The sequence below is a fragment of the Haemaphysalis longicornis genome, unplaced genomic scaffold, assembly GCF_048455015.1.
Source record: "Haemaphysalis longicornis isolate Haplotype H1 unplaced genomic scaffold, Haemaphysalis longicornis Haplotype H1 scaffold_1, whole genome shotgun sequence".
NCBI lineage: Eukaryota > Metazoa > Arthropoda > Arachnida > Ixodida > Ixodidae > Haemaphysalis > Haemaphysalis longicornis.
This window is the reverse complement of record NW_027526203.1, coordinates 221,952,424-221,966,950: the sequence shown is the minus strand read 5'-3', so window position 1 is coordinate 221,966,950 and position 14,527 is coordinate 221,952,424. Positions and strand designations below refer to the sequence as shown.

General features: G+C 46.8%; 1 protein-coding gene across 1 annotated transcript in view; it reads left to right on the top strand.

Moving 5' to 3' along the window:
• Positions 1–14,527, top strand: part of LOC144142193 (protein GPR107-like) — a 99,619-nt gene that overhangs the window by 52,532 nt on the left and 32,560 nt on the right. Inside the window, exons 12-13 of the mRNA XM_077673565.1 lie at positions 6,327–6,457; positions 14,117–14,210. Coding sequence (XP_077529691.1) covers positions 6,327–6,457; positions 14,117–14,210 — 225 coding nt within the window. The remainder of the gene's footprint in view (positions 1–6,326; positions 6,458–14,116; positions 14,211–14,527) is intronic.

Sequence of the window (14,527 nt, the reverse complement as noted above, 5' to 3'; positions counted from 1 at the left end):
AATTTAAATGACGTCAAAGAAATATTCGCAACTCATTCACCTGCAGTCTTGTGCATTCAGGAAACGAACTTGGGTCCTAAACATAAGAACATACTGAAAGGATACCAGGTCTTTCGTTGTGACCGAGAGCAGGCAAATAGGCTCTCAGGTGGTGTCGCCATAATTGTGCAAAACGGTATTGCAGCTCAAGAACACAAACTGAAAACTAGGTTAGAAGCAGTGGCTGTCACCGTGCTTGTATTCAAAACAATCACAGTCTGCTGTGTGTACTTGGAACCACAACTCACGATAACACTGCTTGATCTAGAAGGCTTAGTAAATCAGTAACCAGAACCGTTCTTAATAGTAGGTGATTTTAATGCCCACTCATCTTTTTGGGGAAGTGAAAAAAACTGATGTAAGAGGCCAGATTGTAGAAGATTTGATTTTGACCAATAATGTCTGCTTATTGAATACTGGCAAGGCTACATACTGCTCCCCAAGCTCAGGAAAGATGAGCTGCTTAGATTTATCCCTTAGTTCACCGTCTGTTTTTAGCGATTTTAAATGGGATATCATAGACAACCCATATGGGAGCGACCATCTACCTGTACTCATTAGCGTAACATCATCACTAACCATTATCCCGACAAAACCGCGCAGGTGAAAACTTCATTTTGCCAACTGGGGACTTTTTACTTCGGAAGCAAATTTAGACCAAGTTTTTTCAGACACTCTTAGTATTGATGAATTGAATGAAGTGCTTACATCCCACATTATGAATGCTGCACGCATAGCTATCCCACAGTTCATGGGAGTGGTGAGGCAAAACCTCAAAGTATGGTGGTTCCAAGAATGTAAGGAGGCAAAAAAGCATAAAAAAAAAGCATGGGGGGTCTTTAGGAGGTATCCAACACAGGAAAATCTAATAAATTTTAAAAAGGTAAGAGCTACAGCAAGGTACATTCGCCGCAAAGCTGAGAAAGCCTCATGGCAAAATTGTCTCGTCCATAAACAGCTCTGTAACATCAAAGAAGGTATGGGAGCAAATTCATAAGCTAAACGGGCTACACACTTCCACTTTTAACAGCACCGGATGTGCAAACAAGCATAGAGGAACCGGCAGATATACTGGGTGAATACTTCACCAAAGTATCAAGCTCCGCACACTACACACAAGCGTTCTTAAAGTATAAAAACACAGCTGAGAAACAACGACTGCCAACATGTGGTGGCACAAACGAAACATACAACACTTTAATTACACTCCAAGAATTAAAAAGAGCTCTTTTGGCTGGTAAGCCGACTGCCCCCGGGCCAGATGATATACATTACGAAATGATCGCTCATCTATCTGGTCCTGCTGTAGACGCACTTCTGAAGTTTTTTAACGAAATTTGGGTATCGGGAAAAATGCCAGGAGCTTGGAAAAAAGCTTTTATTGTAGCATTCTTAAAACCCGGAAAGCCGCCAACCTCCCCTAGTAGTTATAGACCAATAGCCCTTACGAGCTGTCTGGCCAAAACTTTTGAACTAGTTGTGAATACCAGGTGAGGTTTGCCCTACAATCAAATGAACTTCTAGGCATTCACCAGTGCGGCTTCAAAAAAGCATGCTCAACAACTGACCATCTTGTCCGCCTCAAAAATGCCGTACGAGAAGCATTTATGCACAAACAACACTGTCTTGCTGTCTTTTTTGATCATGAGAAGGCTTATGGCACTACATGGAGGCTTGGAATAATGCGGGATTTAGTAGAATTAGGCATCCGTGGAAGAATGCTGAATTGCCTGAATGACTTCATGACAAATCGTTCATTTCAAGTGCGCCTGGGCTCAACCCTGTCGAGGAATTTTGTACAGGAGAATGGGGTCCCTCAGGGCTGTATTAGCACAACACTGTTTGTCGTAAAAATGAACTCCATATTCAAAATAATTCCAAGGTCGATTATGTATTCTGTTTATGTTGATGACCTTCAAATAGCTTGCACATCCTCCATTGTAACGACATGCAAGAGACAAGTACAGTTGACTATAAATAAACTGAGAACATGGGCAGACAGAAATGGTTTCCAGTTTTCACCACACAAAACAGTAGCTATTCTTTTCTCTCTCAAACGAGGCCTGCAGACCGACCCCACCCAACACCCAAAAGAAATAAATTTACCCATACAAAATGAACACAAATTTCTCGGCATAACATTTGACAAAAAACTCGCTTTCCTGCCTCACATCAATATCTTGAAAAAAAAAGCATCCCGAGCTCTAAATATACTTAAGGTTCTGTCACGCAAACACTGGGGTTCCGACAGGTCATGCCTTCTACAAGTTTATCGCTCCGTTCTGCGCTCTTGCTTAGACTATGGTTGCGTGGTGTATGGCTCAGCAAGGCAGTCCTACTTAAAACGACTGGATCCCGTACATAATTTAGGTTTACGACTCTCATCTGGTGCATATAGGACATCACCCATTAGCAGTCTTTATGTTGAAGCCAATGAACCACCACTTACATACAGAAGAACCATGCTGACATGCTCGTACATCCTAAAGATACGTTTACTACCGAAGCATCTGTGCTATCCCATAGTTACGAAATGCCCATCTAGAACAGTGTTTAATAACAAACCCCAGGCTATTAGACCATTGCTCCTTCGGTTTGAAGAGAAATGCCAAGAACTTAGTATGCTGGGCACATTACCTGGGTCCGCCCAAAGAACAAAACAACTACCACCTTGGTATACATTTCCAGCTGTGTGTGATTTTACACTGACACACTTTCAAAAAAAGAAACACCGCATGAACACATATTACAGGAGTTTTTGGCACTGAACGAAAAATACAAAGGCTACACCTCATTTTACACAGACGGTTCCAAAACATCATGCTATGCTGAAAGTGCAATAATATACTGTATTTTCAGGTGTATAGGTCGCGGTTTTTTTTGTGAAATTTTCGTTGGTGCGTCTTATCGACCGGTGCGACTTATGTATGGAAGAATTCCGGTTCGCGGCGGCCGCGCGTGGGCAGCGCACGTTAGGAGACACAGCTCTATGGTCAAAATGAATCCGAAGCCCAACGCTACTGTGTTTCTCATAGCCCATATGTCACTTCAGGACATTAAATCACAGAATTAGCAGTTTATTCCAGTCAAAAACAATGATAATAGCCTGCGACAACCGCGCGCCACTTTCTGACATGCGCAGTAACTACAGTTCAGAATAAATTCAAAGTAATATCAAACTGGGTAGCAAAAATAAAATCCAGCTTATAAATTATTACAGAGAGTTACTCTGAAGGAGGTAAACGTGCTGCTAATTTTTAAAATGACAGCTTGTGGATAAGTTTCGATTTTCAGGCCGCTTCCGGTCGCGTCACTTCCGCCCGCCATGACACCTTTATTGCGCTGATTTACGACAGCACGCAAGAGACGCGCGACGTTTGGAGAGGTGGCCAAATGGGTCTCCGACTCTTGGGACTCCATTTCTACAAAAGCAGTTGTAGCCGGGTTCATAAAGGCCGGATTGATCCGTTCTGCGAGTGGTGACGATGTTGGCGAAGAAGATATCAGTGAGTCGGAGGGTGATAGCGATGTGCTGGCGGAACTCCCACTTGAAGTTGCTGAATTGTTTGCTAGCGAGTCGGAGCAAGAAGACTTCGATGGTTTTGCCTAACGCCGTTTGTAAGTACATGCCATCTGTGTGTATCAATAAACCATTTTTGAGAACTTTGTTCTGTCAAGACTTTGGACGGGAGATGCACGTGTCTAGCCCTCCTCACCGGGCAATGCGTTGATAGGCGGCGGCCGCCGCAACCATGTACTTTCGCCGCTCTTTCTGACGGTCTGATTCACTGTGAGTTTACCTAATTAACAAGTGCATCTTGTACGCCGGTGCGTCTTATACACCGGTGCGACTTACCGTAATTACCCGATTCTAATGCGCACCTTTTTTCCGGAAAAATAGGCCGAAAAATCGCATGCGCGTTAGAATCGGATACGAAACCGAAACTGCCGAAACAGCGAAAATTTCGTCCCACCCATCGCCATCCCCATCTCAAGATGGCGCCAAAGCGTTGAGCAACAATTTTTCGAACGCAGGAAGCATAAGCGCCTAGTCTTTTCCATCGGCATTTACACAAATCGTCATATCGTTTCACTTGCGTACTTGATAACAGCAATGGCAGCAGCGGCTCTCACGCGTTCAAAACGAGCGGTCGGCTGAAGCGTACGCCTCTGGAGAAGCTCGCGGGATGGGCGTGCGAGGCGTGGGCCACGACCCCATCGACCATGGTTCGTTCAGAAGTGTGGCATCGCGAACGCTCTTGACGGCACCGAGGACGAGATGTTGTGGTCAGCGGAAAGCGACGAGGAGTGAGATTAGTGAGATTACTTCGGGAAATAAATCGTCTAATTGCTCCCACATTCATTTGTCTGGGTCACAAAGTTTCGTGCGCGTTACAATCGGAGGTGCAAAATTTTTTGGTCTTTTGCCAGGAAAATCGGGTGCGCGTTAGAATCGGGGGCGCGTTAGAATCGGGTAAGTACGGTATATACGTTTTTTTTTCGGAAAAACTGTCATTTTGAGGGGGGTGCGACTTATACAAAGGTGCGACTTATAGACCGGAAAATACGGTAAGGTAAATGGGAGAAGGTGGTCAGGTTACCTCAGTGCGCCTCGGTTTTCACAGCGCAGTCTTATGCAATTGCTGTGGCTGTAGAAAGAATAAGGAAGGAAAGCATTCTGAAAAGTGTTATCTACACAGATTCGCTCAGTGCGATCACAGCCCGACATTACAAAAATGCAGCTCAACCCATAATAGGAGACATAATACACAATTTAGTGACAGCAAAAACAGAGGGACAGAAAATTAAGTTGTGCTGGGTTCTTAGCCTTGTTGGGATCAATGGCAATGAGAGAGCCGATGCATGTGCTGCACAGGCTGGTAGCAAACTAGTAAAGCAAGTACTATTACGTGCAATATGAAAGGGAACACAGGAACGCGTGGCAAACAGCCTCGAAACCGACTCGGAGCGATACGCGGATGGCGCTGTGAAAAACAGAGGGGAAAGAAGGACGCTCTTCAGCTAATTGTTGGCACTCCCACCACGCTGGGATTTCTAAAAAGCCGCAACTTACGTCATTTCACCGATGATATATTATCGTCCGAAAGCCGATAAGACGCACGGCGGGAATGGGAACAGTTGTTAGAACAGCGTCTCCCTTTCCACTTTGTTTCCGACGGCGGCCGCTGCGTATCACTCATAGCTGGGTCTGAGGGTGTTTTCCACGCGTTTCTGTGTTCCCTTTCATATTGCTCATAATAGTACATATTCCTCATAGTGACTGTATGAAATTTATGCGGAGTAAACTGAGAGAAACATGGCAGTCCTCATGGGATAACGAAACAAACAACAAACTTCGCGTAGTTAAACCCACTATAGCAGAGTGGGAATCAAGCAAACATGAAGAACGCCTCACAGAAGTTATTTTTATGCCATCTCCGCATTGGACATACACATCTGATGCATAACTTCCTTCTTATGAAAGAAGATAAACCGAGATGTGAGGAATGCGACCAATGTGAGGAATGCGACCAAGAGCTAACAGTAAACCACATGTTACACTCATGTACGAAATTTGAGGTCCTGAGAAAAAAGCATTTTAGGCGGTTCTACGACGAACAAATTCCATTTCACCCCTGTCTACTTTTAGGAGAAAACGCTCTTGTTAAAATCTCCTCCGTTTTTAGGTTTATAAAAGAAGCAGGGCTTCTAAACAAGCTTTAACGCTGTAACGTGCTGCAACAATCAGTTATCCACAAAATGCACAAAACCTTCTGTTTGGTACATGATAGCCTAAGTTGCTTATGTGCCATAAAACACAATACAACACACAACTCAAAACGCATTACAGCAACTGAGTCCCTTTTGGGGCACGCACACGGTTGTTTCTGTAGCGGATGCACACTTGGCGCACCTGCATGCACTCAAGGTGACCTTGTTGCATGCCGCCTCTCGTAAGGCTGCAGTTACCAGAGTTGGCACCTGTACCGTTTCCTCACAGATGCTAAAACACACTAAAGTTGAGTCATCATTCCTGTCATCATTCATTTTCTTTCCCAAGTATAACTTTTTTTTCTCGAACTGCCGTTTCTGTGCCAGCCCCCTTCTCTCTCTCTCTCTCTCTCTCTCTCTCTCTCTCTCTCTCTCTCTCTCTCTCTCTCTCTCTCTCTCTCTCTCTCTCTCTCTCTCTCTCTCTCTCCCCCCTTCCCCCCCTGAGTATTTTTGAGGGGAAGCGGTCGAGCAGTGCGTGACAGGCACTTGTGCCCCTCTCCCCTGCGGGTGTGCAGCTGCTGGCCAACGTGGCGCAGATCATCATGGAAGAGAGTGAGGAAGGCGAGTCCCAGCACACCACCTGGCGGGAGGTGTTCATCCTCGTGGACCTGCTCTGCTGCGGAGCCATCCTCTTCCCCGTCGTCTGGTACAGTGTTTTCACCCCTCACTTCACTCCTTCAGTCTGCTCTGGGTTGGCCAGGGCTGTGCTTGGGGAAGGGTTTCGGGCCTCTTCCTGCTCCTTTAATTGGCCATGGCAATAAGTTTTGTAGCCTAAAGATGTGGTCACATCTGCCACATGGGGAGCCGCTTCCCTCTCTCCCTCCCTCCAATATTCTTGGTAGCGCCAGAAAAAGACCCAACTCCACTTCGCACGAAAGCATGGGAAAATGTTGGTGTGTTGGGTTTGGGAATGTGAATTTGAGCACCCCATTACCACTGAATCACTGACTGCTCTAGCGAAACTCGAGAGTGGCTGGGAAAAACAGCAAAGGCCAGTGTTGTTTCTTGATTGCATTGGCCAAAGTAATGAGAGGCGTGTCACAAGAGTGGCTGCAGCTTGATCACGCATGGGGTTCAGTGCTGTATTTAAGGTTACCGTATTTACACGATTAGAAGTCGACTCAAATGTAGGTCGACCCCCCCAAAATTGCGCCCCCCCCCCCCAAAAAAAAAGCGAGTGCAGAAAGCAGTCCGTTTGAACACGTGAATGAGTGCCGAAAGAGCCGAGTAACTTGCGCGATAAAAAAAGATCAGCATAACGAGCCTCCTCCATTGCAGCGCCACCTAACATTTCTGAATGAAACAGTTCAAAAACTTATCGTGGACTCTGTCCGAATAGACAGTTCAACTAAGCACGAACACTAGACCCCCGGAGATACCCTTGTATGGAAACGGAACTGGCAGGCGAACAGCTGGCAGTGTGGAAGGGTGGTTTGAAGTGCTCTCCTCGTCGGAACAGATATCTGGCGACTGAACGTTATCCTTTGACTTCTATCTGAAGTTCTTATCACAGAAATCGGGTTAGGGTTAGGAGAGATCAGGAGCGGCATGCTTTGTTCGAGGATCAGTCGCGGACACTCAAGGCGCTATGGCAGGTAGCCTTGAAGTTGGGCAACTGCGTAGTAGCACTAAATATGAATTTCTCGATGCAGAAATAAAACTGAAACTCTTGTAAACGGTTCGCGAATGGTCTTGTGGTAAGTAGAACTACCACACAACTTAGAACGTGTGCAAAGGCAATAAAACTGCACAAAATCATAAAGTAGCTTTGCAAACAGGCTCTGCTTGACATTTTCAGCCAATTTCTGGAGTTATTACTGTCAGAGTGCAAACCTGACGATTGAAAATCATTCGCTGGTTCACCATTCATGCCCTGATAACAAAAATTAAACGCTGATGCAGAGTAATTACGAGTGGCGCGCGATGTCCACGCCGCTTTTCCACATCCAGGTGATTCAAACGCGTCAAAAATCACGTTTTTTTTGCAAAAATGAAAACAAAACTGATATTGAAAGGCCATTTTCTTATTTAACTCCAAACAGCTTTATTGGTTTGAGCAATGCCTGGAACACTATGAAAAGGCACTCCCGAAGTATCGTTCAAATTGAACGATTTCGAATAGGCATGGTCACGAAAGAGTGAATAGAAGCCTGACAAAAATTAAGCGCACAATTGCTGCACGGCAGCAGTTTTGTCAATTTTGACAGCCCACAATCCTTTCCCAACACTATGGGGCACAACTTTTTCTTGACCTCATTTAGTCATCAGCAGTGCTCTCAGTGCCTCATGCTTAAAGGAACCATGAAGACAGAATACAAGTTTGTTTTATTCAAAAGATTTCGCGTTTTATAGTGCCCCCAGCGCTTTTCCGGCAGCAAAAGATGCCGTATTCGCTGAGAAATTGATCAATTTAGGTTAAAATTTTGATTCTCCCGCCAAATCGTGGGTTTTCGTAATGTCAGCAACGACGTCATCAGCACGTGTATTCAAGCGAACTTCCACTGCGTCATTCGGGTTTGCGGCCTTGCTGTCCGTCAGCCCTCCCAGATGGCGCTACTATAGGGACCGGGCGGCCGTTGTATGGCACCACCGTCGTTTCAGCGAACAGCGCCGCCCGTGGCGAACCGCTCGTCAGTGGAATGCCGGTGGCGGTCAGCGCAGCATAGTTGTGCATGGCTTTCTGTCGTTTTTCTGCGGTGCGGCTTGCAAAGCGAACGTAACCCCACGTGCATTTTTCAGATCGGTAAATCTTGAGTGTGGATGTGACGTTTACGAGGCATGTCGTGTGTTATTTACGCCCACACTCAGTATTTACAAATAGCAGACGACACTCAATGCGCCAAGCTGGAAGTCAAGCTAGAAGTGGAAGTTCGTTGCTTCATGCAATTTTTTCATGCCTGCATGCTGTTTCGCGAATCGAGGAGTATATTGCCGCTAAATGCTCCCACAAAGCCGGTGTGTGCAACCGATCTAGGAATGCTGCGGCGCTGATGACGAAACGGCGCCGACGTCGTGCACAAGCGAAAGGCAAAGTTGGAGGGTGTCTTCGAAGATTTACCTCAAAACAGAAATTGTGACGGACGACGCTTCCGTATCTTCATTACCTACGGCTGAAACGTGTTTAATTTCACAGAAATGCTCTTACTACAGTCATCGGGAATCGCTGATGGAATAAATACCGCATGATAGTAGAATGTTATTGCTTATCGTGGAGAAGCATTGCTTTACAAGAATTGCAATGGTTGCTGGCTAGTTGGTAAGTGGTTTTTCAAAAACCAATTCCTGCGTGGCTGAAGGACGCAAGACAGGAGGGTGCCCGAAACCTGTACTCAGCTTCACAACTGAATGCTGCGGTCGGTTTACAAGCTCCCACCTACGCTTGAAAAATCATGCACACCTCCGTCTAACGACGATGATGGTTTATCGCAAAGCTCTATCGTATGGGTTTCCTTGGTTGCCTTCTGGATTTAAACTTCGACTAGATAAGCGTCGAATTTGACCAGCACGCAGTTTGGTCTTTTGAACGCAGCGTCTTTGACTTTGACCATTTCCCATTCGATTTCGCACGAAGAAAGCTTTGTGTTCAACCATCATAATCATTAGACGGAGGGCTAGATGATTTCGCTGTTTAATTTTGAACTTCCATGCCCCCTCTCCAAATCTAAACTTTTTCCAGCGTGTCGGAAATGTGTCTCTTGTGGAGGACTCGGACTCATGCACCCTTATTTGAGGCAACTAATCGCGCGTTTTTGGTGTCTTCCGCAGGCATTACACGATTTTTTTAGGTACTCTGTAAAGAATACTTAAGCATTAAAAAACACCGGCTGACGTTAACACTGCCACATTTTTTGGCTATCGGTGCCAGCCGTTATTTTACGCGGGTGGTAAAACGGAAGGGGAGGAGGGATGGTTTGTAGCTTGCGCTGTTGAGTTGGTGAATAACTTTGGCTCTTGATAAAATGACCACCACAAACGTGAGATTTCCACTTCAGCTTTCAGGCCCCCATGCTGTCACAGTGTCGCTCACCAAAACCGGAGGTAGAAAGCTCACGATTACAGAAAGTGTAAACTACCGCAACATTTCTACGGCTACACGGTAATCCATCTCGTATGCAGGTGCCTTTCTATTTCAAGCACACGTATCGAGGTACCCCAGCGCTAAGGCCGGCGTGGAAACCGTAGTCATTGAAACCAGTGAAGATAATTTAAAGTGGTAGAAATTAATTCTAATATTGCTAGTAGTTTTATTCCTACTCAGATCGCGCGGAGACAGGCGCAGAGCGCTGCAAAAAGCGCTCGTGTCAATGTAGCCCTTCCCTAACCTTACAAGCATCCGTAGCCGTGAGTGCATTTAAGAAGAAAATAATACTAATAATAGTAGTTTTATTCGTACTCCGAACGGGTGGAGCCAAGCGCAGATCGATGCAAAACGCGCTCATGCCATTGCAGCCGATACCCAACTTTAGACGCGTCCGACAAGTTTACGTAGTCATTACTGCATCTAAGAACCCAACACATATGTTTAGACTTCGTTTCATCTCACATGTCTGCTCACAACGCCACCAAGACATACAAAGCACCGAAGCAAACACGACAAAAACAACGGGAGGCTGTGTAGTCCAATGCACCGGCTCATTCCACTGACGAGGGGAGCGCCGAGTGGTGGCGCCACCCGTCCAGCTGCCCGGTCCCTATAGTCATCCACGAACCGTTGTCCGGTGTTGCTTTGTTTTTGAGCATATTTGCACCTGGCTTGTTTTTGTTACTGTAAAAAGTGATCGTCTTGTGAAACCTGGGGTATCCTCGACAAACAGGGTCACGTAAGGCAACGCCGCTTACGCCAATTGGCCAGTGTCCTGTAAAACAAAGCGGCGGAGTGCTGTGCACCTAAAACAAGCATAGTGCACCCAGTACCAACAGCAGTGCCCATCGCTACTTCTATGCTTACGTGCGTTTTTGTAACTTGCATTGTTTACCGCACCATTCTTACTGCTGTAAAATGAATATGCATTACACTTAAGCGCAAATAGTTCGTTCGGAGAGCCTATAAGCTGTGCCTAATTTGCGTTTGCTTATTCCGTCCTCAGCCAATTGCACAGCTGGGCTCATATGACATCATAGGTTCTGTTGCGGGAAATGAGCGAGTGGGTCGCATGTCCATTCAGTTTTTTCCAAGTTATGTAGCTTATTTGAGCGAAGTGTGCGTTAACAGTGGTGTCAGTATGATTCTAACGAGGCAATCTTTCGAATGAACCGAACTTGTGTTTTGTCCGCATGGCTCCTTTAAGCTAGGGTCAAAAAAACTATTGAAGAAGAAAAAGTTGCAGGAGCAGCTTCCCAGACACACTGATAAAGGGCACAGTGATAAAGGGTCTCGCAGGGGCAGGCTCCTCTCCTTCCCGCAAGGGGAGGGAGCCCCTCGCCACTGACGTTTAGCCGCCGGTTCCTTTGTGCGAACCATAGAATTTGCGCAGCGATGGCACTGCCGTTCTCGGGCGAGCCTCTTGACGTTCGAGCTGACACAAGAGAACCATAGTTTCGCTGTTTCAGCAGATTTCACACGGGGTGTAACTGGGTGTAATTTTTTTTAAACCCTTTCAGGCATGACCTCGTGGCGTGGTGGTATCGTCCACGCTGTGCGCTTGCTCGTGGGTCCCTTTCCTAGTACTAACAATTCGGGAATTTCATATTTAAAACGCACTTGCATCGCAAACCTCCCCGCAAACACGCACAAGAATATTGAATATGTGTTTTGCAGGGGTTTTTATGCCTAATATTAACGTATAAAAAGAGTTGAGATAAAAAAATCGCACCAATCCACCCCGTGAATGGGGTTGGAAAGCAAAGCTGTAAACGGCACGCACAACGATTACCCATGTGACGTCACTTAAATTCACTCACATCGCTTTACAAATAGTAAAACCAGAGAGAAGTGAAATGCACTTAACCACACCATTTATTACGTCAGAGATATTCTTGGTAAGGTTAAATCAATGCATGATGCTTGAATGGGGGTTGGTTGAGTTGTATTGGTGTAGCACAAGAGTGGAAACTTTTTTTATAAAATTATAAAATTAAAGTAAGCCCCAACACGGTGTTAGGCGATCTGACTTCTCCGTCTCTGCGCCCCGGACGGAAACAACGAGATTTACGGCAGAGACGGAGGAGGAGCGGGACGAGGAAGAAATACTTCTGTTCAAATTTTTAACTGCCCAGAGTGCAGCCCAGGAGAGTGATTCCTTCTTCTGTGGGGCCCATAGGCAGTCTGCGCGGCCTCTGTTCTGTCCACCCGCTGAAGCTGGGTGGGTAGAGAGGACCTGGACAGCATCATCTCCAATTTGGCGGAAAGAGAGGAGGGTGCTCAAGGCTAAAGTCGCACACCCCGATTACAGGGCGGAGTGTTCCTACTACTGAGCAAAATTTACATTGAGCGTCGTAGCGATTCGGATGCATTAAGTGAATTACGCGTAGGCTGTGCGAATCAGCCCGGATTGTATGAGCCGTAGGGTAGATGTTCTCTGGAAAGGTCATGGTAAGACGAAGGTACGGTCTGTCTCAGAAGGCGATAATGCTGGGTTATCTCCCTGAACGTGACAGGCGGGTGACTGTCCTCATGTAGCTCCATAGCACGGGAGGTAATAGCGCAGGCTTGTTGGGTGCGCGTATTCGTTGCCCTCCATTGAAGCGTGAGGGGGTGTCCAGATGAGCTGAATGGAACCGTTTGGGGAGTGGTTTTTTAGCACGCGCAGTGCAGGTCAGAACACCCAACCCGACTGGTAATTCCAGTAGGCTTGCTGGGAATCGGTGACTACCCTCCGAACCCATGGTTGAGAGAGAGCCAGGGTGATGGCTGCCTCTTCTGCTGTCGTCATTTCTTGGGTCCTAAGCGAGGTACACGCAAGGAGGTTGGTTCTGGAGGTAGCCACGATGATGGCGTAATGCTGCCCTCGATGTTTGTAGGCGTCTGTGTGGATAACGGCATGATCCCCACCGCGGGTGGTGTTTAGCGCTTGAGCCCGTGCTTTCGGTGACCCTTGTCATGTGAGGGGTTCATATTTCTAAGCGAAGCGAGCATCCTTAGTTTCAGTAGCCAAGAGTCTGGGAGTACGTCAAGCGGAGTGACATTCTGGGCTGCCCAGCCAATCTGGTGAAGCATGTGGTTACCCACTCTAGTTCTGATTCGGACCTTCTGGTTAGAAAGATGGCCTTATATCAGGTCTTCCACCGTGTTGTGGAGCCCCGTGCTAAGCAGCCTCTGTGTGGACGCACTCATGAGAAGACCACTGGCCTGCTCGACTGCCTTTCTAATCATTATATAAAGCATCTATGTCCCCCTTGTCGAGAAGACAGTGAGTTGCCTTAAGTGACTGTCGAGAAGACAAAAGCTTCAATTAATCTAAAAGTAGCGGATTCCTTTAGGCCTCGCTACTTGATGGCAACTCGCCAGATCATGTGTACGATTTGATTAAGGCTGTTTTTGAGGCACTGCAAGGAGACGTCAGTCTTGGTGTTAGCCTGGAGATGTAGGCCCAGGATCTTGATGCTGAGGCTTGGAGTGATGGTCTGGCCATCAAGGAGTATTTGTATGTATTCCTTGATTTGGCGTGAGGGCGGACGACAAGGAGCGGTTATTTTTTACGAGAACACTGGAGGCCACAGGCTTTAGCACATTGGCGTTCTAGAAGTGAGATGCCATGTATTGGCGTGAGCTTCCTTTAATTTTTGTAACTCTTAGCACATGAGCAAGGTGCGACCAGGGCCGCTGGATGGGCGTGAGCGGTCGCGTGAAGCTTTCACGTGGCATTCAGCGAGAACGCAGGGGGAAAACCCATAGATGTGCTTGGTGAGTACACCACCTGTCTTCCCCGTCTTCGCGTGGGCTCATAGCTAAAGCGGTAAGACAACGGGCTCTCGCTTTGTTAGTCCATTAGTTCCAGGTTCGATTCCCGGTGGTGCCACTAAATTATTTTATTTGTTCGCTGGAGTTTTCTGGTGACACCAACGGTCGCGAAAGAACCCCTGCGGGGTAGAGGTAAAAAGCTTTGCTTTAAAATTCCCCCCAAATGCATGATAACAAACCTGCACACAGTCCACAAAGCTAGTACTGCGGCGTCAGTGCCTTCTTGTCGAGAGAACACTGTCTAGGAGCACAAAGCTAGAAAAGTTGCTGTCACCTTTTCAGCCAAATGTGCCCCTGCAGTCTAGACAAAATGCAGGTGGTGATGAGAGCCTTGCTTTTTGGAGCAGCTACCAGGAGTGGGGCCACGTGTTTCGCCCCTTCTGACCCGTGCCCGTTGCCTTGCAGGTCCATCAGGCACCTGCAGGAGGCGTCGCAGACAGACGGCAAGGCGGCCATTAACCTGGAGAAACTCAAGCTCTTCCGGCACTTCTACGTCATGGTAAGGTTAATGACTGCCCAGTGGCTGTAGCAGTCTTGCTGGCAAGCAGGACTGTGAAGTGGAGTTTCGGAAGTTGGAGGAGCAACGATATATTCCGCTTATCTGCATTATAGCATAGTACCAAACAGTATAGTACCACTTAACATGCTGCCAAACAATAACAAAAAAGGGGAGGCGGGGGTTTGTTACCTACTGACGGTTTTTGTTTGGTATGAAAACAGAATTAGTTTCACACTGCTGGGCATTAAACCTACGTGTAATGTTTGTAGGAGACACTTGGAGACCCTGACAAAGTGCAGTCACTGGACAGAGTTCTT